The 21,642-nt window shown below is 40.7% G+C and overlaps 1 protein-coding gene and 1 long non-coding RNA gene across 8 annotated transcripts in view; both read left to right on the top strand.

Moving 5' to 3' along the window:
• LOC139162112 (low-density lipoprotein receptor-related protein 6-like) overlaps positions 1 to 17,466 on the top strand; it is a 37,107-nt gene extending 19,641 nt beyond the window's left edge. For both annotated transcript variants that reach the window (XM_070742147.1, XM_070742149.1), the window contains 8 exons: positions 1,581 to 1,781; positions 3,659 to 4,205; positions 4,853 to 4,981; positions 6,829 to 6,936; positions 10,507 to 10,743; positions 12,949 to 13,486; positions 15,600 to 15,711; positions 16,810 to 17,466. In XM_070742147.1, coding sequence (XP_070598248.1) covers positions 1,584 to 1,781; positions 3,659 to 4,205; positions 4,853 to 4,981; positions 6,829 to 6,936; positions 10,507 to 10,743; positions 12,949 to 13,196 — 1,467 coding nt within the window. In that variant the 5' untranslated portion in view covers positions 1,581 to 1,583 and the 3' untranslated portion in view covers positions 13,197 to 13,486; positions 15,600 to 15,711; positions 16,810 to 17,466. The remainder of the gene's footprint in view (positions 1 to 1,580; positions 1,782 to 3,658; positions 4,206 to 4,852; positions 4,982 to 6,828; positions 6,937 to 10,506; positions 10,744 to 12,948; positions 13,487 to 15,599; positions 15,712 to 16,809) is intronic.
• A 556-nt stretch (positions 17,467 to 18,022) lies between these two features.
• LOC139162124 (uncharacterized) overlaps positions 18,023 to 21,642 on the top strand; it is a 35,947-nt gene continuing 32,327 nt past the window's right edge. For 2 of the 6 annotated variants that reach the window (XR_011558242.1, XR_011558247.1), the window contains exon 1: positions 19,949 to 20,137. This is a non-coding gene — a long non-coding RNA (uncharacterized lncRNA). Of the gene's footprint in view, positions 18,066 to 19,921; positions 20,138 to 21,642 lie in introns of those variants that run through there. The other 4 variants (XR_011558243.1, XR_011558244.1, XR_011558245.1 and 1 more) reach the window with 4 other exon arrangements.

Here is a 21,642-nt window from a genome sequence, read left to right on the forward strand (position 1 = left end):
TTTCCTGGGATTATTCAGTGTCTGTAACGGTTTCATCATTAGGCTTATGATGCCCAGTTTACATTCCCTTGACATCAGAGTCAAGTGAAGCTTCTCCACACTTGAATGTGATGGGATAGGTGAGAAATACTCAGCTGAAGTTGAATCCCGAAGGATTGTTTTGTGGACAACGTGGAATTGTCTACCTGGGACTGGCTGCAGCCTTCTGAAGGAGTAGATGCATGACTTGAACTTTCCCTATGTCTTTTTTCAGATTCACCTAATTTACTAGCTATGGCAGTGTTTCTCAACCTTGGCCACTTGAAGATATCTGGACTTCAACTCCCAGAAGTCCCCAGCCAGCGAATGCTGGCTGGGGAATTCTGGGAGTTGAAGTCCAAATATCTTCAAGTGGCCAAGGTTGGGAAACACTGAGCTAGGGTAGGACAGAGCTATGTATACAAGGCAACCCTGAATTGAGCTTCACCAGAGAGCAAGATGCTGTTACAGATTGGAAGAGGCTGCCACATAGGACTAGCAAGCATAACACACTATTTTGTCCCTCCTTCTTCTTCTTCATTCCAGCAGAAGTCCCTCACTGAGCTAAGCTAGTTTCCCTAAATAATAATAATAATAATAATAATAATAATAATAATAATAATAATAATAATAATAATAATAATAATTTATTAGATTTGTATGCCGCCCCTTTCCGAGGACTATTGCAATAATTTCAAATTTAGGTATTTTTGCAACAATCTTGGCTTATTAAAATAAGTTTTATATGGTAGAATAAGAAACTTCATAAAATGGGGCAGAATTCCCTTGACAAATATCTGAGTTAGCAACAGAAATTTTGGACTAAATTGTAGTCGCAAGTCCGAGAACTTACCTGTAGTTCTAAAACTAACAGGATCTTTCATAAATCTTACGTTATTTCGGTCAAACTTTTCTTATTTCAGAAATTTCTCCTCTATTAATAGAACTGGTTTATTTCTTTTGCTCAATCTACCTTCATATGGGATAAATGAAAAAATAATGTTGATTGGTATTGAACATTAAGAAAACAAGGGTAACGTCAACCAGTATGCTTATAGTGACCATACACTTGATGGCAGAGAAGTGAAGGTGATAACACTGTTTAGTTTTCTTGGACTCATAAAGATGGTAGGAAAAAAGACTATGGCAATCGTGAAGAATACTAATATTTGAATGACATTGCTTGGCCTTTTTATTTTTTAATCTTTGTTATCAATGGTTTTTTTTCCTTTGATGATATATGGCTCTGAAGATTGAATGATGAGAAAGAAGATAGTCACATTCCAGTTATAGATTTGGAGACAGATCTAACAGTCCTATCAAATGAAAGAAAACACAGACAGTCATAAAGTGGATTGACTGCTTTTTTGAAATTATCTGGCTCTTGCCATCTGATGCAAGTAGACAATGGATGAAAATAGTGCAATATACTTTATTGTACATAGTATACACAGTCTGTGTTCCTTTAGTAATTTTTGTGGAGGAACATACAAAGTGCATAATAGAGATGCCCTGAAACTCCTGGTGTAACATTTTCATACTCTTGAAATTTTGGCTTTCAGGTGATGCATGAAGTTCTGCAGGCACCAGCCCCTAACCCATGTGTAGAAGTTGGATGTTCGTATATGTGCCTCTTAAGCCCCAGCAAAAAAGGAAGCTGCCATTGCCCGCCTGAATCTGTACTATCAAGTGATGGAAAGACCTGCATTCCATTAAAGGAGTCAGCATTCATGTTATTGGGTGGCCAGACAGATGTTACACAGGTATTACTTTCAATTGGATAATAAAGAGAATGGTAGCTGCAAACCAGTGAGGGGTTGCTACCGGTTGGGCCCAGTATGGCAAACCAGTAGTAGTGGTGAGAGGCTCTGCCCACCCTCCAAAATGTCGTCAAAAAACACTCTGCAAATGCGCAGAAGTGTTGCCCCTGCGCTCCCGTTTCTGAACTGGTAGCAGAGGTAAATAGAACCCACTACTATTGCAAAATAATTTTCCCAAATGAAATGTTCTTACAGCTGTTTAATAGGGTGGCACAGCAAAGTGGCTTCTATTTGAATTTTCCTTAGTAACAAGTATATTTATTGATTTGATTTGATTTGATTTGATTTGATTTGATTTGATTTGATTTGATTTGATTTGATTTGATTTGATTTGATTTGATTTGATTTGATTTGGTTTGATTTGATTTGATTTGATTTGATTTGATTTGATTTGATTTGATTTGATTTGCCGCCCCTCTCCGAAGACTCGTGGCGGCTCACAACAATAATAAAAGAGTGTAACATTAAAACAAATCTAATATTGAAATAAAAATATATTAAAAACCCAGCAGTTAAAACCATACAACACATATATACTAAACATAAAATATAAAAGCCTGGGGGAGATGTCTTAGTTCCCCCATGCCTGGTGATATAGGTGGGTCTTGAGAAATTTGCGAAAGACAAGGAGGGTGGGGGCCGTTCTAATCTCGGGGGAGTTGATTCCAGAGGGCCAGGCCGCCACAGAGAAGGCTCTTCCCCTGGGGCCTGCCAAACAACATTGTTTGGTCAACGGGACCTGGAGAAGGCCAACTCTGTGGGATCTTATCGGCAGCTGGGATTTGTGCGGTAGAAGGCGGTTCCGGATGTATTCTGGTCCAATGCCATGTAAGGCTTTAAAGGTCATAACCAACACTTTGAATTGTGACCGGAAACTGATCGGCAGCCAGTGCAGGCCACGGAGTGTTGTAGAAATGTGGGCGAATCTGGGAAGCCCCATGATAGCTCTCGCGGCTGCATTCTGCACGATATGAAGTTTCCGAGAGAGCGTTGCAGTAATCAAACTTCGAGGTGATGAGGACATGAGCGACTGTGAGCAATGACTCCCTGTCCAAATAGGGCCGCAACTGGTGCACCAGGCGAACCTGGGCAAACACCCTCCTCGCCACAGCCAAAAGATTGTGTTCTAATGTTAGCTGTGGATCGAGGAGGACACCCAAGTTGCTAAATTTCTCTGAGGGGGTCAATGATTCACACACACACCCCAGGGTAATGGACGGACAGATGGAATTGTCCTTGGGAGGCAGAACCCACAGGCACTCTGTCTTGTTTGGGTTGAGTTTGAGCCTGTTGACACCCATCCAACAGCCTCCAGGCACCGGCACATCACTTCCACTGCTTTGTTGACTGGACATGGGGTGGAGATGTATAACTGGGTATCATCAGCATACTGATGATACCTCACCCCATGCCTTTGGATGATCTCACCCATGTAGATATTAAATAGCAGGGGGGAGAGGACCGACCTCTGAGACACCCCACAAGGGAGTAACCTAGAGGTCATTGACTGCGGGTTAATTTTTACAAAGCACTCCTGAAAACATAACACACACCTTTCTCAAAAAAGAGTGACACTGTCAAAAGTTAGCCACTTTTGTTTTTACACCTTATTGAAATTCTGTTGGAAAGTGATACTTGACCCCTTGTAGTCAAGCGTTACAGAGATAAATGGAAGCTCTTGTATGGTATTTTTAGCATCGCACAAGGTAGCAAAAGCTGTATGGACTTCTGCTATGATTGGATTGTCTTAGAGCAGATGGCTGAATGCCCTTGTAAACTGAAATTATTATAATAATGTTGTTTCTAATATTGAACTCTAGGTCTACCTGAAAAAACTGCGTTCCACAGCTGGGCAGACTGCTCTTCCCGAGCACAGCAGTCTCCCCTTGAGTAATGTAACTCACCTGATGGCTGTAGACTACTCTCTACGCAGTACTGCATTGTACTTCTCAGACTTAAATGACGACTTCATAAAGGTCCTGGCTATTAAAGATACTGGAAGAGCTTCTGTGAAGAAGATTCTGCCAGTCGAGGGCACCGTGATATCACTTGCAATGGATTGGCTAAGTGCCAACATCTATTGGATTGACAATAAATATGCATCTGTCCAAGTGGCAGCCTCAGAAGGCAAATATAGGCACGTGGTACTTAGCGATGGTCTTTACAACCCAACCACAGTGGTGGTCCATCCCCCAACTGCATCCATGTGCATTGTGGATTTAGGTGGTGAACACGGCCTACCCGATCCCACGATAGAATGTGCTGCTATGGATGGGAGTAGGCGGAGAATAATCTGGAGGAGATCCCTGATCCCTGTGGGTTTAACAATAGTGGATGCTGGCACTTGGCTCTATTGGGCTGACCAAGGTAAGCAGTCTAATGTGTGGATCAAATTCTCTGGGTTCAGCTCGTTCCCCTAGCACATGAAACAAAACTGGCCATACTCCTAGACTAGTACATGTTCTTCTTTTTTAATAGTACTTTTATTAAGAATTGTAATCACAATAACAAAACCTAATACAAAAAGCAAAAAACCTTAACGAATAATAAAAGGTGCAAAAAAGAAAGGGAGAAATGGAAAAAAATAAGAGAGATAGAAAACAAATATAAAAATGACATCCCGCATTCTATACAACTTAAGTAACTTTTATCCCCTTCTCTTAAAATGCAACAAATGATGCTTCTTGCCATATCCAATATCTTATCTGTAATCAAATCCATTCGAAATCTCATAATTTCTGTCCTGTTTCAAGAAAAGTTCATAAAGGATGATGATGATGATGATGATGATGATGATGATGATGATGATGATGATTAATATTATTATTATTTATATTAATATTATTATTTATATTATTATTATTATATTACTATTACTATTATTAATTGGATTTATATCCTGCCCCTCTCCAGTGATATCAAAGATAACATATCTATTTCATTTTGATCAAAGATCTTGTGCAATTCCTTCTTCCTATTGTATTACTTTGCTAACTAGGCTCTTTTTCCTATAGCCAAAGGTTCCGTGGAAAGCATTCGTCTAGATGGCTCCGGGCACAGAATCATTGAGGGAGGAATACATGGCCTTATGCTCTTCGCAATAGGGGATGGAATGATGTTCTGGACAACAGCAACACGCAGTCGTAAGCAAGCTTAAGCTAACGCAAACCCTATAGGACAGTGATTGCAAACTTATGGCATGGGTGCCACAGGTGGCACGTGGAGCCATATCTGCTGGCACGCGAGCCCTTGCCCTAGCTCAGCTCCAACGTGCATGTGGTTGTCAGCGAACTGATTTTTGGCTCACACAGAGGCTCTGGGAGGGTGTTTTTAGCTTCCAGAGAGCCTCCAAGGGGATGGGGGAGAGCATTTTTACCCTCCCCCAGCTCCAGGGAAGCCTGCAGAGGACGAAACACCAGCCTACTGGGCCCACCAGAAGTTTGGAAACAGGCCATTTCCGGCCTCCAGAGGCCCTCGGCGGAGGGAACTGTTTTGACCTCCCCAAGCATTGAATTATGGGTGTGGGCACTCACGTGTATGCAATAGCGCGCGCGCACAGTCTTAAGGCACCTGGGGGAAAAAAGGTTTGCCATCACTGCTATAGGAATTCCCAAGGAAGGGGGAAGCACTCTGTCACCGATAGCAGTAGCACTTAACGCTTTACGGTGCTTTACAGCCCTCTCTAAGCGGTTTGAAGAGACGAGTATATTGCCCCCAACAATCTGAGTCCTCATTTTACTCACCTTGGAAGGATGGAAAGGCTGAATCAACTTTGAGCCTACTGAGATTTGAACTGCCAAATTGCAGTCAGCCGGGGTCAGGAGAAACAGCTTGCAGTACTACACTCTAACCACAGCGCCACCATAGCTCAATCCTAATGTATTAAGCAGTTTGTCACTTGGGACATTTACTTGAGTCAGAACAATGACATGTCACAGAATCAAGGGAAACAGATATCAGGTTTTTATGTCAAGACTTACACAATGAATATTTTGTGAGTTCAGATTCAAAACCTGCCTCCAGCCATATTAATACAATACAGTGATACCTCGTCTTACGAACCCCTCGTCATACGAACTTTTTGAGATACAAACCTGGAGTTTAAGATTTTTTCGCCTCTTCTTCCCAACTATTTTCACCTTATGAACCCGCTGCTGCCGCTGGGATACCCCACCTCTGGACTTCTGTTGCCAGCTGAAGAGCCCGTTTTCGCAATGGTGGGATTCCCTTGAGGCTCCCCTCCATGGGAAACCCCACCTCCGGATTTTGCAATGCTGCAGGGAAATCCCAGCAGGGGAATCCCACCAGTGCGAAAACGGGCACTTTGGCTGGCAACGGAAGTCTGGAGGTGGGGTATATATTATTGGCAAGTGTTCATTTAATGTTCAGTGTTTAGTCTAGTTATTAGCCTGTTATAATGTAATGTGATAAAGATAGTCCTCAACTTACAACAGTAAGTTGTAAGTTAGTTTAGTGACCACTCAAAGTTACGACGACATTTAAAAACTTGACTTGTGACAGTTTTTCACACTTGTTGCAACATCCTCGTGGGTCACATGATTAAAATTCAGATCCTCCTTGCCAACTGACTTATATTTATGATGGTTGCAGTGCCCCAGAGTCATGTGATCAGATGTTGTGACCTCCTGACAAGCAAAGTCAGTGGGGAAGCGGGGAAGTTAATAACTGCTTTACTACCTTAACAACTGCAGTGATTCACTTAACAACTGTGGCAAGAAAGGTCATAAAATGCGGCAACAATCACTTAAAAATGGTCTCTCCTATTCACAGAAATTTTGGGTTCAATTGTGGTAATAAGTTGAGAACTACTGGTATTGTATCCCAATAGAAATTAATAGGTTCTAGCCAGTGGCAAAATTGATAATATTTGATAATAATCAAGTGTTATGTGGTATTTTGTAAATTGATAGCAATCCTCTGTGTAGCAGCAAAATGTTTTCTCAAATCTGATTACATTTTTTCCTAACAGGTGCAATAAAGGTGTGGTATAATCCACTGGAAATAGTAGAAAACTGGTGGTTTCAAACAAAACAGAAACTTGTGGATATAAAGATCTACAGCAAACTATATCAACAAGGTAAAGTTCATTATAACTTTGAGAAGTCATAGGGCAGGGGGGTCAAACTCAAGGCCTGTGGGCCAGATCCAACCCACAAGGCAGTGGAAGTGATGTGCCAGTGCCTGGAGGCTGTTGGGGCCTGGATGGGTGTCAACAGACTCAAACTCAACCTGGATAAGATGGAGTGGCTGCGGGTTTTGCCTCCCAAGGACAATTCCGTCCATAACCCTGGGGGGGGGGATTATTGACCCCCTCAGAGAGAGTTCGCAACTTGGGCGTCCTCCTCGATCCACAGCTCACATTAGAGAAACATCTTTTAGCTGTGGCGAGGGGGAGGGTTGCCCAGGTTCGCCTGGTGCACCAGTTGCGGCCCTATTTGGACCGGGAGTCACTGCTCACAGTCACTCATGCCCTCATCACCTCGAGACTCGACTACTGTAACGCTCTCTACATGGGGCTACCTTTGAAGAGTATTCGGAAACTTCAGATCATGCAGAATGCGGCCACAAGAGCTATCGTGGGGCTTCCCAGATTCGCGCACATTTCTACAACACTCCGTGGCCTGTACTGGCTGCCGATCAGTTTCCGGTCACAATTCAAAGTGTTGGTCATCAACTATAAAGCCCTTCATGGCACCAGACCAGGGTATCTACGAGACCGCCTTCTGCCGCACGAATCCCAGTGACCGGTTAGGTCCCACAGAGTTGGCCTCCTCCGGGTCCTGTCAACTAAACAATGTTGTTTGGCGGGCCCCAGAGGAAGAGCCTTCTCTGTGGCGGCTCCGACCCTCTGGAATCAGCTCCCTCCAGAGATTAGAACTGCCCCCACCCTCCTTGCCTTTCGTAAACTCCTTAAAACCCACCTCTGTCGTCAGGCGTGGAGGAACTGAAACATCTCCCCCTGCCTATATAATTTTTTATGTATGATACGACTGTATGTATGTTTTTTATATATTGGGGTTTATTGCTTTTTAGCCTTTTTAAATGTATTATTGTTATTTTAGATTCTAACTATTAGATTTGTTATTATATATTGTTTTTATCATTGCTGTAAGCCGCCCCGAGTTTACGGAGAGGGGCGGCATACAAATCTAATAAATAATAATAATAATAATAATAATAATAATAATAATAATAATAATAATACTTAGATGTGGACCATGGGGCTGCCCTGAAAACAGCAAAGGACTGGCCCACGGTGCTTCTGGCAGCGAAAACGGGCTCCCGAGTTCTGTTTTCAACTGCCATGGTCTCCTGCAATGTTCTGCCAGTGAATGGCAATGCGGCCCTTCCAAGCTCCATTTTTACCGACAGAGCATTGCAGGAGGCTGGCAGTCAAAAACCTCAGGAGTCTGTTTGCACTGACAGAGCACTTGGGACATCAGAGGCGCCCCGACACGAGTGATGTCAAGCTAGCCATGCCTGCCCTAGCCACGCCCACCCTGGCTCCCCCGAGGTCAAACATAACCCTGATGCAACCTTAATGAAATTAAGTTTGATACCGCTATCATTGTGGGATACTTGGACTACATTGCCCAATACCATTCTTTGGTACCTTTTTGGGAAAGTAAAAGTTTTAAGTTTTAGACCTACCAAAAGTGGGATGTTCTCTAAGCATCAATCCTGAACAAGGATGTAACCGCCATTGTTTGGATTGAGAGCCTCTCTCTCCCCTAGGCATATAGGCTAAGTGAGACCCTCCTGGAAAACATACCGTCTGGAAAAAGATTGACTATTTCATATATTGACTTATTCTAGGTGTTGAAATTGGTGAGGTGGTGTCAGAATATCTCCCCATGCCAACAGCATGCCAGCCAGATTGCCAAGTAGTTGCTTCCTTGTTGTTATTGTTAGTTGCAAAGTCATGTCCAACCCACCGCAACCCTCCAGGCCTTCTTGTCCTCTACCATCCCCCCCACAGAGGCCATTGAAGCTCCTGCTATCTATGTTAGCATTCCAATTAACATCTGAACAATAAATCAGAGTCGAAACCTTGGCCTCCTTCTGTTCTGCCTGACTGGCTCAGGCAATGCGTAATAGTCCAAGGAAAAGAAATCAAACACACACGTACTCTGCTAATCAGCAAACTTGTATTAAATAAACAAAAAAGGGTTACTCAAAACAGTTCTTAGTGTCCAAAAGCAATGATAGTGCAAGGCTTACTTCAGCCGCATACAAAACACAGGAAAAAACAAACAAAGACAACCTGGAATGAGCAAAGACGTTTCAGGAGTCCTGTTGAATCTTTGAAGCAAACAGCAAGTCCCAGAGTTTTCACCTCCCATTTGTCTGAAAAAGCTGGGTTGAAAACTCCACATGGCACGGAACTGAAACTTCAGAGCAAGACCCACAAAATAATACAGATAAACAGCCACAGTTTGCCTTGGGCCGTTGTTTCCTTTTATACCTTTAGCCCTCATTAAGGGAACCATACCCAACCCTCAGTATAAGAACCACACCCAGCCCAGGTGCTCCTATAATGACTTGTAATACTCCTTAAAGCGATCCCTTCTTTGCATAGCTCTTTGGCTATGCAGATCAATATATTGATCTGCAGAAGAATCCAGAGATGAAAGACTGTCTGAGGGACTGTATGTCAAATCTCCTGGGCTGTCTGCTGAATCCTGCGTCCCAGTGGCCTCGTCCTCCTGGCTGTCTACCACGTCTTCCTGGCTGTCTGCCACATCTTCCTGGCTGTCTGCCACATCTTCCTGGCTGTCTGCCACGTCTTCCTGGCTGTCTGCCACATCTTCCTGGCTGTCAGTCAGGCTTTCACATTCACTTTGTGCCACGTCTCTCCCATCTGGAACACCTTCCAAGTTCCAATTTATTACCAGAGCCATGTTGTTTACGAACTTTAGTCAACCCGATACTAACTTTTCCTACAGTCCTCCACCCAGGTTGAGGTTCATCCCTTGTCTCCACACCCACAAGTTCATTACGTGGACCACTCCGGGTCTCTCCATGTCTACAATCCTCTCCTGTACTTCCGGCTGGTGCTAGACAAAAGATGACCTTGAATCTCTGGAAAGAATTTTGTTGTGGCCAGTATTTTTTCCTCTCATGCAACTGCCCCTCCCCAGTTCCCACACTAGTATTCTACTTGTGGCAGGCCAAAGTCTCCAGCTCAAAATGATAGCTTCGGCCTGACAGACTGCTTCAGTGAGTCCATCCAGCCAGTTCATTCTCTGTAATTCCCATTCTTCTTTTGCCCTCAAGCTTTCTCAGCATTAGGCTCTTCTCCAGTGAGTCCTTTCTTCTCATTAGGTAGCCAGAATATTTGAGTTTCATCTTCAGGACCTGGCCTTCTAAAGAGCAGCCAGGATTGATCTCCTCCAAGGCTGACCGGTTTGATCGCCTTGCAATCTAAGGCAGTGTTTCCCAACCTTGGCAACTTGAAGATATCTGGACTTCAACTCCCAGATTTCCCCAGCCAGCGAATTATGGGAGTTGAAGTCCAGATATCTTCAAGTTGCCAAGGTTGGGAAACACTGATCTAAGGGACTCACAAGAGTCCCTTCCTTGCTTTATCATGTTCTGCAGCGGGAAACAGAACTGAAGCAATTATTTTCTGTCTTGTGGTTTCCAGGGAGGAATGGTTGTTCGGAAAAGCACGGGGGATGCAGTCAGATCTGTTTACCAAATCCGAATGGACGAAGCTGCTGGTGCACCACCGGGTACATTTTAGAACGCAGTACTCTGTGCATCAAAGCCGTGAAATGCTCGGAGCCTTTTCATGCCTGCTTGGACCACACCAAATGCATTGTAAAAGAGCAAGTCTGTGATGGGAATCTTGATTGCCAAGATGGATATGATGAGATGAATTGTGAGTATGAAAACCTGTATTGAAACAATCAGAGAGATGAATGCTCCAGAAACAGCTCATTAATACCTGAAGGATGGATATGTTGTTGAAATGGATTTTTGTTAAATGTTAAAAATCAATTGTTTATTTAACACAAATGCTTTTTATAAACTTCTGAATGTTGGATAGGCTGATTGCATTTACTGAAATAAGGTGCTTTCCCTAGTACTGTACAAACAAATGCATATCAGCTCTCCTCGGCTCTCCATGCATAATTTAAGCAGCTTTATGTATATCCACATTAACGTTTTTGAAATCATAGTGACTTGAAATCATCATAATCATTTTGAAATCACAAGACTTCTTTTCTTGTTTTTTTTAAAAAAAGGTTTAAGTTATCTAAAATTTAGATTCTAAATAATCAGAGCGTTAATAATTTATACAATAGTTCTATAATGTAGCACCTGCCTTTTACGACAATGTAATGAAACAGTAATTTAAAAGGAAAAGCAGGAGAAGGATATTCACATTAGAAGGGTGCACTTACTACAAAACGGGGTTTGAAAATAAATGGCTATTTCATAAAATAGCCTGCTTTAATTCAGTGACCATTTCAAAGTAAAATCCACACCTTCTATGACTACCAGCTTGGGGAAACAACAAATGGCTGTAGTTTCCTCGTAACAATAGTTACTCAGAAATTAATAGGGGATTAGCGCATCAGATTTTTAAACCTCCCATCAAATTTCCCGGTTCAAGTTGTTTTGTTTTGTTTTTGTATCAAATGTCTAAAATAGTACATTAGTCAAATCTAAACATACTGTGTGACATGTTTAAATTACATAGTCATTTTTGTTCCTCTCCCTGGAAATTGTAGCCATATAAACAAGGGATTAACATCTCTCAACATTCAGTATCATATTTAAAAATGCAGTTCTCTGCAATTTTTTCAGAAAAGTAGAGTGATGCCAATATAATATGAAAAAAGGGATCAAATCAAAATCAGATCTTTTTTTTTCACCATCCTGGACCAGCACAAATAATTAAACATTAAAATAAAACAAAACAGAACCAAACAGAACAAGGCATAGAAATAGATTGCAGTTGATGGTAAAAAAAAATAAACCAGTGAGTCACATTGGATGGCTTAGAAGTCAAATTAATTAAATTAAATTAAAATCAATAGGTGGTCAAGGTCTGCCTAATTTTACAGACAGTATAACAAAATTTAGCTACCTTCAATCATATTAATCCAACCATAACAGTTTTACATAAAAATGATCAGAGTTTCCAGGATATTTAGTCAGGTAAGGTGTTATGAGTCTGAATCTCTATAGAAGGGACAATAAAAGGAATGAAGGTAAATAAACTTCAGTGAAAGGTGATCACATCTGAACTGGGGAAGTCAGTTTGTCAAACTAGCTGAAATGCAAGCATTGCCTATTTTTAAAGGTTATATGTATGCCACCATACACCTTTATTTATCAGACAATGAAAGTGTGATGGCTTAGCTTTTAGTTTTTTTAACTTTAGGAGCCTCCTGACCCCGGAACTAAATTTAGGCAGCTCATAATCTAAAAATAATAAAAACACAATACAGAAGGAAACAAGATGGAATTCAGTTGCTCAATATAAAAAATATATACATTAAAAACACATCCAACAAGGGGTTCCACCACTTTAACCAAATGCCTTGGAGAAGAACCGGTGGGTCTTCAGCACTTTAGAGAACATCAAACATGGAAGGAGTCCACAGGTTTCAGGTGAGATCTTGTTCCAGAGGGACAAGTAGACACATTCCCTGGGTACCAGTAGGTGGCACTGTTTAATTGAAAGAACCCTGAACGTGCTGCCTTAGCTGGTATGTACCATCTAAGCCAGTGTTTCCCAACCGTGTCAACTTGAAGATATCTGGACTTCAACTCCCAGAATTCCACAGCCAGCATTTGCTGGCTGGGGAATTCTGGGAGTTGAAGTCCAGATATATTTAAATTGCCAAGGTTGGGAAACACTGGATCTAAGCAACAGAATAGGACAGTTTTTCCACTAATCTGGACCTGTCCCTATGCCCTACACCTAACGTTTGAGTAGGCATTATAGGGGTTTTGGGGGGAGGAAACCCAGCTAACTCTTTCTGTTAAGAACCTTTGGCCAGCTGCAAAACATTCAACCTTGATTCTGCTGTACTCAGAAGTGATGTATGTAAATGATATTCTCTACTGACAGGTCACCACATTGTCAATAAACCCCAGGCAATAACTCCATCCTGGACAACACAGCTGCCAACAAAACCCTTCCATGAAAAGAAAACTCTGGCACCCATCAAAATCCACACAAAGAAACCTGTCACTAAAAAGGCTCATGTGCAACCACAGACAAAACACAAGAGTACTACTGTTACTGTCTCTAAAAGTGCAACAACAACTACTACTACGCAGATCCGTACTTCAAGAAGAAGGCAAAAACCTACATGACCTGCAGCAGGGATATGGCATCACCCCTTTCTGGTGCAGGGGGTCAAACAAAATGGCTTGGGGTCACATGCTTGTAACAGTGACACCTGCAACATGAGAGGAGACTGTACTGTGGAAAACCATAGAATAAGGTGCAGTTGCATGTTGGGATATAGTGGTGACTACTGCGAAAAAGAGAAACCAAGGTCTATGGCTGGTTCCGTTGTTTTGAGTATCATTACTGTCTTACTACTTGTTATGGGAGCTGCAGGGATCTTTATCTACTTTCGGAGGCAAAGATCACGTCTAAGGTAACTTTGGTTATCCTCTTTCCTTCTTTCAAATTAACCCATGTTCAGTGGGGAAAATAGGCAGGTGCAATACATTTCTCTGCTTCCAGATCTATCTTGGAATTAATGTCTGTTTTTCTGTATTTCCCCTTTAAAGGACTAACATTTTGGGATTAACGACAATTGGTGTTTGACGTTAGAGTGTAATTCTACTAACCGTAACTTCGTCACTCTCTTTTTATTTTTATTTATTTATTTTATTTATTTTGTCAAACAATTATAAGGTGGTAATTTGTACAAATAAAACATTAGATAAGTAATAATAAAAAAGTAACAAAAGAAGACAATAGGACAGGGACGGTAGGCACAGTGGTGCGCTTATGCACGCCCCTTACAGACCTCTTAGAAAGGGGGAGAGGTCGATTGTAGATAGTCTAAGGTTAAAGGTTTTGGGGTTAGAAGTAGAAACCACAGAATCAGGTAGTGCATTCCAGGCGTTGGTTACTCTGTTGCTGAAGTCGTATTTTTTTGCAGTCAATTTTGGAGCGGTTGATATTTAGTTGAAATCAATTTCATGCTCGTATGTTGTTGCGGTTGAAGGTGAAGTAGTCATTAACAGGTAGGACATTTTGGTATATGATTTTATGAACTATAATTAAGTCGGAACGGACACGACGGAGTTGTAAGTTGTCTATTCTATACAATGCTTACTGTATTTATATTGCATTTTTCTGCAAGGAATTTGGGATGGGTGGCATTTAAAATAAATTGTACTACCTTGCTCTATTGGTCAAGTGAATCCTGCCTGATAAGATTCTTCACATGTGCTACCGATTGCATTTTTAGTGCTACTTGAGTAGATATTCATCTAGTTAGGAGTGCATTTGCTGCTAGAAAGTATGACGCTATAAATTTGGAGGTAGACCACCCAGCAAGCAGAAAGTTATACTAAGCATTATGAAGACTAAATAGGCCTGAGATTGTCTGTTGAAGCTCTTGGAATGCTATCTAATTCAAAACCCAGTCCTATCCAGTCAGTATACTTGCACTTAGAGCATATACACCAAAGACAAATTCCTTGTGTGTCCAATCACACTTGGCCAATAAAGAATTCTACTGTACTGTACTGTATTCTACCCTACCCTACCCTATTCTACTCTATTCTATTCTATTTTCAGGTGACTGTTGACTTATGACAATAAACGTTTAGTTTCATGTTGAATGTGACCCATGTATCTGAGGGGCCTAGGAGGCAAGGTTTTTCTGTCACGGCACCTATCCTATAGAATTCAATATAGGAGATTCAACAGACCCCAACCTTGTTAGACTTTGAAGACTTTGAAGTCCTGACTGTTCACTCAGGTCCAAGATGTTAGCTGAGTTTTTCCTAGGAATAGAATAGAATAAGGTGGATTTCTAGAGGCAAGCTGTTCCACTGGTTAATTGTCCTCACTGTTAAGAAGTTTCTCCCTAATTCCAGGTTGCTTCTCTCTTTGTTGAGTTTCCAACCATTATTTCTTGTCTTGCCCATTGGTGCTTTGGAGAATAATTTGACCCCTTATTCTTTGTGGCGGCCCTTCAAATACTGGAATATTGTTATCATGTCACCCTAATTCTTTTTTTTTTAGATTAACCAAACCCAAATCCTGAAGTTGTTCTTCCTATGTTTTAGTCTCCAGATGACATGAGATTTAGTCTCATCTTAGTTGCTCTTCTCTGAACTTTCTCCGAAGTCTCAACATCTTTTTTGTAGTATGGTGACCAAAATCGGTTGCAATATTCCAGCTGTGATCTTACTAGGGTTTTTATAAAACAGTACTGATCTTGATTCTGTGCCTCTGTTTATACAGGAGGTGTTGCCTATGTTGGTATGCCTCAACTGTGTGTTTCGCTGTTCTTGATCTTTGGTTATTTTTGCTGTTGAACACATTGTAGTTCATGGAATATTGACCTATGTGTAGGACTATGAAGGTATCTTGAAATAAACAACAACTATGGTCTTTATGAGGCAGTTGCCAACATGATATTGGAAATGTGGTAATGGGACTAATGCTAATGTAAAATTACAACTCTGAAAAACAACCTGGCATTTAAACTGTTGTACACATTAGAATTCTGTCTCTCTTTCTCAAAGGGCATCCAGTACGGAATCTGATAAAACATTGGCCATCTACCAGAAGGATAACCAATCTGACAGCTTTGTTGAAGATGAAACGTGCATCAATGCTGCTTATGACCCAGGCCAGGTAACAGCTTCTAACATTTTAAAGTCTTATTTCAGTCCCAAGCACATACACTTGGTAGCTTTCTCTATAATCTTGAATGAATTATAGCACCTTTATATTTAAATATAATTTAAATAATTTACTGCGGTCAGGAAGTAGGGAAAGCAAGTAGAATGCTTGGCTGCATAGCTAGAGGTATAACAAGCAGGAAGAGGGAGATGGTGATCCCACTGTATAGAGCGCTGGTGAGACCACATTTGAAATACTGTGTTCAGTTCTGGAGACCTCACCTACAAAAAGATATTGACAAAATTGAACGGGTCCAAAGACGGGCTACAAGAATGGTGGAAGTTCTTAAGCATAAAACGTATCAGGAAAGACTTAATGAACACAATCTGTATAGTCTGGAGGACAGAAGGGAAAGGGGGGACATGATCGAAACATTTAAATATGTTAAAGGGTTAAATAAGGTCCGGGAGGGAAGTGTTTTTAATAGGAAAGTGAACACAAGAACAAGGGGGCACAATCTGAGGTGAGTTGGGGGAAAGATCAGAAGCAACATGAGAAAATATTGTTTTACTGAAAGAGTAGTAGATGCTTGGAACAAACTTCCAGCAGCCGTGGTTGGCAAATCCACAGTAACTGAATTTAAACATGCCTGAGATAAACATATATCCATCCTTAGATAAAATGTAGGAAATAGTACAAGAGCAGACTACATGGACCATGAGGTCTTTTTCTGCCGTCAATCTTCTATGTTTCTAAATATTTAAATATAATTTATAAATTTATAACATAATTTAAATATTTGAATATAATTTAAAATCAAGGATAGTAACCTGTGTGCAGTTTTTTTGAGTTGAAAAGTTTTAGAATCACAACCTTTCTTTCCCTATAGAAATTGATTTTGAGACTGATTGAAGGATAGTTTGCTATTTAAATTAACTGTGTCTTATTTTGCAAAGCTGGTAGAGTTTCTTTATAGATTGTGCTTGATGAGATAAAATGAGCATGCAAACACACACCCTGGCTGCAGGATCTTGCAAAATGAAGGGAAAAAATCTAAACAGGCAAAGAATATAATATAAAATGTTGACTTTTGGTTTTTCCCCCCAATAGGAAATGGTAACTCCTCTGACGACAAAGACAAGCACAGATTTGTAAGAAAAACGAACTATGTGAACTATAAACCTTTTTTCCAGCTGGAAACCAGCGATTGTGCAGAATTACAGAATGGGAATTTCTCAATGTCGTATTTATTATATTAACACTCAGTCTTTTACTGTTCATTTTAAATAGCATTTTTAAAAGCTATTTAAATAGCCTTTTAAAAGCCAGCTGAAAGTAGCAAACATGGAGAGATTCTGCTGATAGCATGAGTTGGATTCTGGTTTTACAGTCAGGTGGAGACCCAGTGAAATTAATTGCAATCACTTCTAGAGGCCAAACAGCGTATCTGGATCTAGTCCTCAACTAGCAGCACTTACCCAGTTGGCAAGCTGTATAGTACTATGCCTAGAGTCACATATCAGCTTTGCAAATAAAGGATGATATATGATTGTATGAAAAACCGAATGCAAAATAAAGACTTTGGCTCAAATGATTTTAAGATCCTACAATAATTCAGCCCTTTGAATGATATGATTTGTGTCCCAGACCTGCTAAATTTTACTAATCCCTCTTTCACAGGCTTTTATGAATTCATGAGTTTAGATGCAAGACGCAATGCAAAGCATCTCTTGTGATTTTTCCCTTTCATTAAAATATCAAATAGCATTTGCTTTCATTTTTGCAGGTGTATTTTTTTGGAAAGATTTATATTTACACTGGTCGCTACTTTCCATTCTCCCTTAACGACTTACTGTGGTTTAAGTGGAAAATTCTTTGAAAAATTCCATTTCCCTCTACTGAACAGTTTGTAGCATAGTTTTTCCCCCTGCTTGTATGCGTATTGAAGTAAACCCAGAGACAGGGCTAGGTGAAAGATGGTTCCTTTATTCAGCTCTTAAAGGTAAGTGACACTCAGCGGATACCGTCTGCTCTACCTGGGAGAAACCGCTCCTTTTATATATTTGCGGTTCCCGCCAGAGAGAGAGCAGCCGCGTCTGAGCCAATCAGGAGCGACTTCCTGATTCTCGCTCAGACAGCGTTTCCACACGGAACCAACTATTTACAAGGATACAACACATATGGATTCTGTTGACTAAAAAGGTTCTAACATTTCTATTTAGAGATAAGGATATATATGTGTATGTGTGTTTGTGTGTTTGTATAGCCGGAACAACACTTTTTGGCTGGTAGAACCTGGTCTTCCTTTCTCTTTTCTTCTTAGAGCCTTTGGCACTGAGTAGCATTGTCCCATCATGAAATCTTGGGTGGGTTTTCCAGTTCTTCCACTAATGACTGCTTCATGGCTCTTCATTGAATTAGCAACATTCCTGGGAATTTTTGCCTAGGCCAACTCAGGATCATCATGTAGCATTGCTCTTTAAAACAAGCAACACTGTTTAGTTCCATTTTGGGTTGCCAGCACAGCACAGTTCTCTTTCCTAACAAGCTTATAATGTGAGTAGATACAGCTTCATTGCAGAAGAATAGGTGATTTGGTGAATGAAGAAGAGGGGATTTTTCTCTCCAACTTTATTATCAATCCATAGCGGCATCAAACTACACAGTTGGTAGAAGATTGTAAAGCATTGCCAGGAGGGGGGGAATATGGAAGAAAACACCACATTTTAAACATAAATACTCTAGAAAATGTCCACAGATACTTTACTAGAAGAGCCCTCCATTGCTCTTCTCGCAACAGAATACCCTATGCAACTAGACATACAATCCTAGGTTTAGAAAACTTAGAACTACGTCATCTAAAACACGACCTAAGCATAGCCCATAAAATCATCTGCTACAATGTCCTTCCTGTCAACAGCTACTTCAGCTTCAATCACAAAAGCACTTGAGCACATAACAGATACAAACTTAAAGCAAACCTTTCTAAACTCGACTGCTGGAAATACGACTTTGGTAACCGATTAGTTGATACATGGAACTCACTACTAGTCCCTGTAGTATCATCACCTAACCCCAAAACTTTACTCTTAGACTATCCACTCTCCTGATTCCTAAGAGGTCAGTAAGGGGCGTGCATAAGTACACCAGAGTGCCTTCCATCCCCTCTCCTAATGTTTCTCTTTTACTAGTATCATGAATATAAATATTATTATATCTTTGTATACTACCAATACGTACTCGACAAAACAAACAAACAAATGAATAAAATACTTCTTGTGGGCATTACCGGAAGTAGGATTTTCACCCTCGGTTGACCCTAACAAAGTAGCATCAGTGTTATGCTCAGCATGTATAGTTTCTCCTATGAAACCAGCCTTGCCTGTGAAAGTACACAACTATATATTTGAAGAGCTTACACCGTCCAATTAAATGTTCTTTATTGGAAAAAGGCATAAAAGTGCATCTGCCCTGCCCTTTCTTTTGTCTACAAGATGCTTTCAAAGTATAAGAACAATTCCAGAGTTCACTTCCTTATTGACTTACCGTTGTTAGCATGGGACCATCGGTTGCTTGGTATGGAAATAGGCAACAATTATTAGAGAATCTTTTCATGATCAGTATTTATATACTTTATTTTATTTTTATTATTTATTTATTTATTTATTTTGTCGAACAAGTATAGGATTGTAGTTTGTATAAGCATAACATAAGTAGTAAATAATGATAAAAGAAGACAATAGGACAGGGACGGTAGGCACAATGGTATGCTTATGCACGCAGTGTGATGGAAGTGATCCTGTTCTACTCAAACATGTTTTGTAAGTGCACTGCTATTAGAGTACTGGTCTTTTCCAGTCATGTGAGGTGGCTTGGGAGCTGCACTGTGTTGGTATTACAACTTTAGTACATTTCCAATGCTAATGTCCATCTATTGATTGTCTTGCTAAGTAGTCCTCCCTCTTGAGCATGAATGAATAGATTAGAATTGTTACTGTTTTAACGCTGACATAAACCCCATCCATGTAAAATTGTTAAGATTGTTTTACTATCAAGGAAGTGCTGTTTTAATACTTCATCATTGTCCACACCCACCTTGCTCCTGGGATACAAATGCAAATGTTGGTTTAAGCAAAGCACAGTAAACAGAAAGAAAGGATTAGTCTTAATCCTTAGCTCCCGGTGACCAATTAGAGCCCACAGGGTTGGCTTTCTTTGGGTCCCGTCGACTAAGCAATGTTGGCTGGTAGGGCCGTGGGGAAGGGCCTTCTCTGTGGTGGCACCGGCTCTCTGGAACCATCTACCCACCAAGATCCATACTGCTCCCACCCTACTGGCTTTCCGAAAAGCCTTGAAAACCTGGCTTTGCTGGCAGGCCTGGAGACTGTGAGCAATTGATGCCACTTTATTTCTGGCCATAGTGAGATTGTATGACATGGTATGATTCTAATTATGGAATTTAAATATTATTTTTATTGTTGTAAGCCACCCAGAGTCCTTCGGGAGTGGACGGCATAAAAAATAAGTAAGTAAGTAAGTGAGTGAGTAAGTAAGTGAGTAAGTAAGTAAACAAGTCCTTAGTCCTAGCAGAAATGCTGGTTGAGTGTAGTATATTTAGCCTTGCGAGGACTATTCTTAGATATTTTATTCAGTTAGTTAGTTAGTTTGTCAAAGATATACAAGATAACAGATATAAGTTTATACATGGACATGAACACAGAAAATGAGTACCCTGTTTCCCCGAAAATAAGACAGCGTCTTATATTAATTTTTGCTCCCAAAGATGTGCTACGTCTTATTTTCAGGAGATGTCTTATTTTTTTTTCAGTGAAGAAGAATTCACATTTATTGCTGAACAACAAAAAAAGAACATTCATTATATACTGTACAGTAGTTGTCATCACAAACCAGCATAACCAGACAAACTGAATCCTATCAAGAATTTCTTACTACTACCGTACCATTATTTCCATGTACAACAATTATACTTTCTTCAAACATATGTTATATATGTTCTGTTCTGGAATGCTGCGAAACAGAACGTCTCCTACGTCTTATATTAGGCAATTCTATGAAACCTCTCCTATGTCTTACTTTCGGGGGTGACTTATTTTCGGGGAAACAGGGTACAAATAAATGGGGACAATAGGACAGGGATGGTAGGCATGCTGGTGCACTTATGCACGCCCACTTACAGACCGCTTAGAATGGGGTGAGGTCCACGGTAGATAGTTTAAGGTTAGATCTATGGGGATTTGAGGATGTAACAAGAGAGTCAGGTAGTGCATTCCAGGCATACCAAGACTGTCGCGTGCTATCTCTGGTTTAAAAAGGGTTTAAACCAGTAAGTCACATTAAAAGAAAAAAAACCAGTTGACTGTAGAACTTAGTATGAGCTACTTAGCCATCTTAGCTACTTAACATGGGTTCACTCTCCCAAAAGGAAGGGGAACTCTCCTTGAATACCTGGCCCACAACCCCAGGATTTTTGGGCATGTATTTTTCTCAATCCCATTTTCTATTAGAGGAGTTGATTTAATTAGAGGTGTTTAAATTGGGCTGTTTGTACATGAAACATAGGTGCATTTTTGCCAAGCTATAGGTAATTTCCCCCTTCTCTCAGCCCTTTTCCCTGCCTCTCCTGCCAGAGGATAACCCGATGCTTTTAACAGTGGGCATCTTCTACTATCAAGGCAAAATGATTCTGCGTTACCAACATTTTATTCAGAATTCTTATGAATGAATGAGAGAGACTTATGCCTGTGGTATACGAGGGGCATATTTCAGCTGAGCTGCTATCAGATCCAAAATCCATTGACTTTGGACTCCTGCCAGTTATGTAACTCTAAAAAAAATCTATTAACAACACACAAGGATTCTTTTTGTTTACAAGCATCTGATATCTCCGGGACCGCCTTCTGCCACACAAATCCCAGCGACCGA

This window comes from Erythrolamprus reginae, chromosome 2, assembly GCF_031021105.1.
Source record: "Erythrolamprus reginae isolate rEryReg1 chromosome 2, rEryReg1.hap1, whole genome shotgun sequence".
Classification (NCBI taxonomy): Eukaryota; Metazoa; Chordata; class Lepidosauria; order Squamata; family Dipsadidae; genus Erythrolamprus; species Erythrolamprus reginae.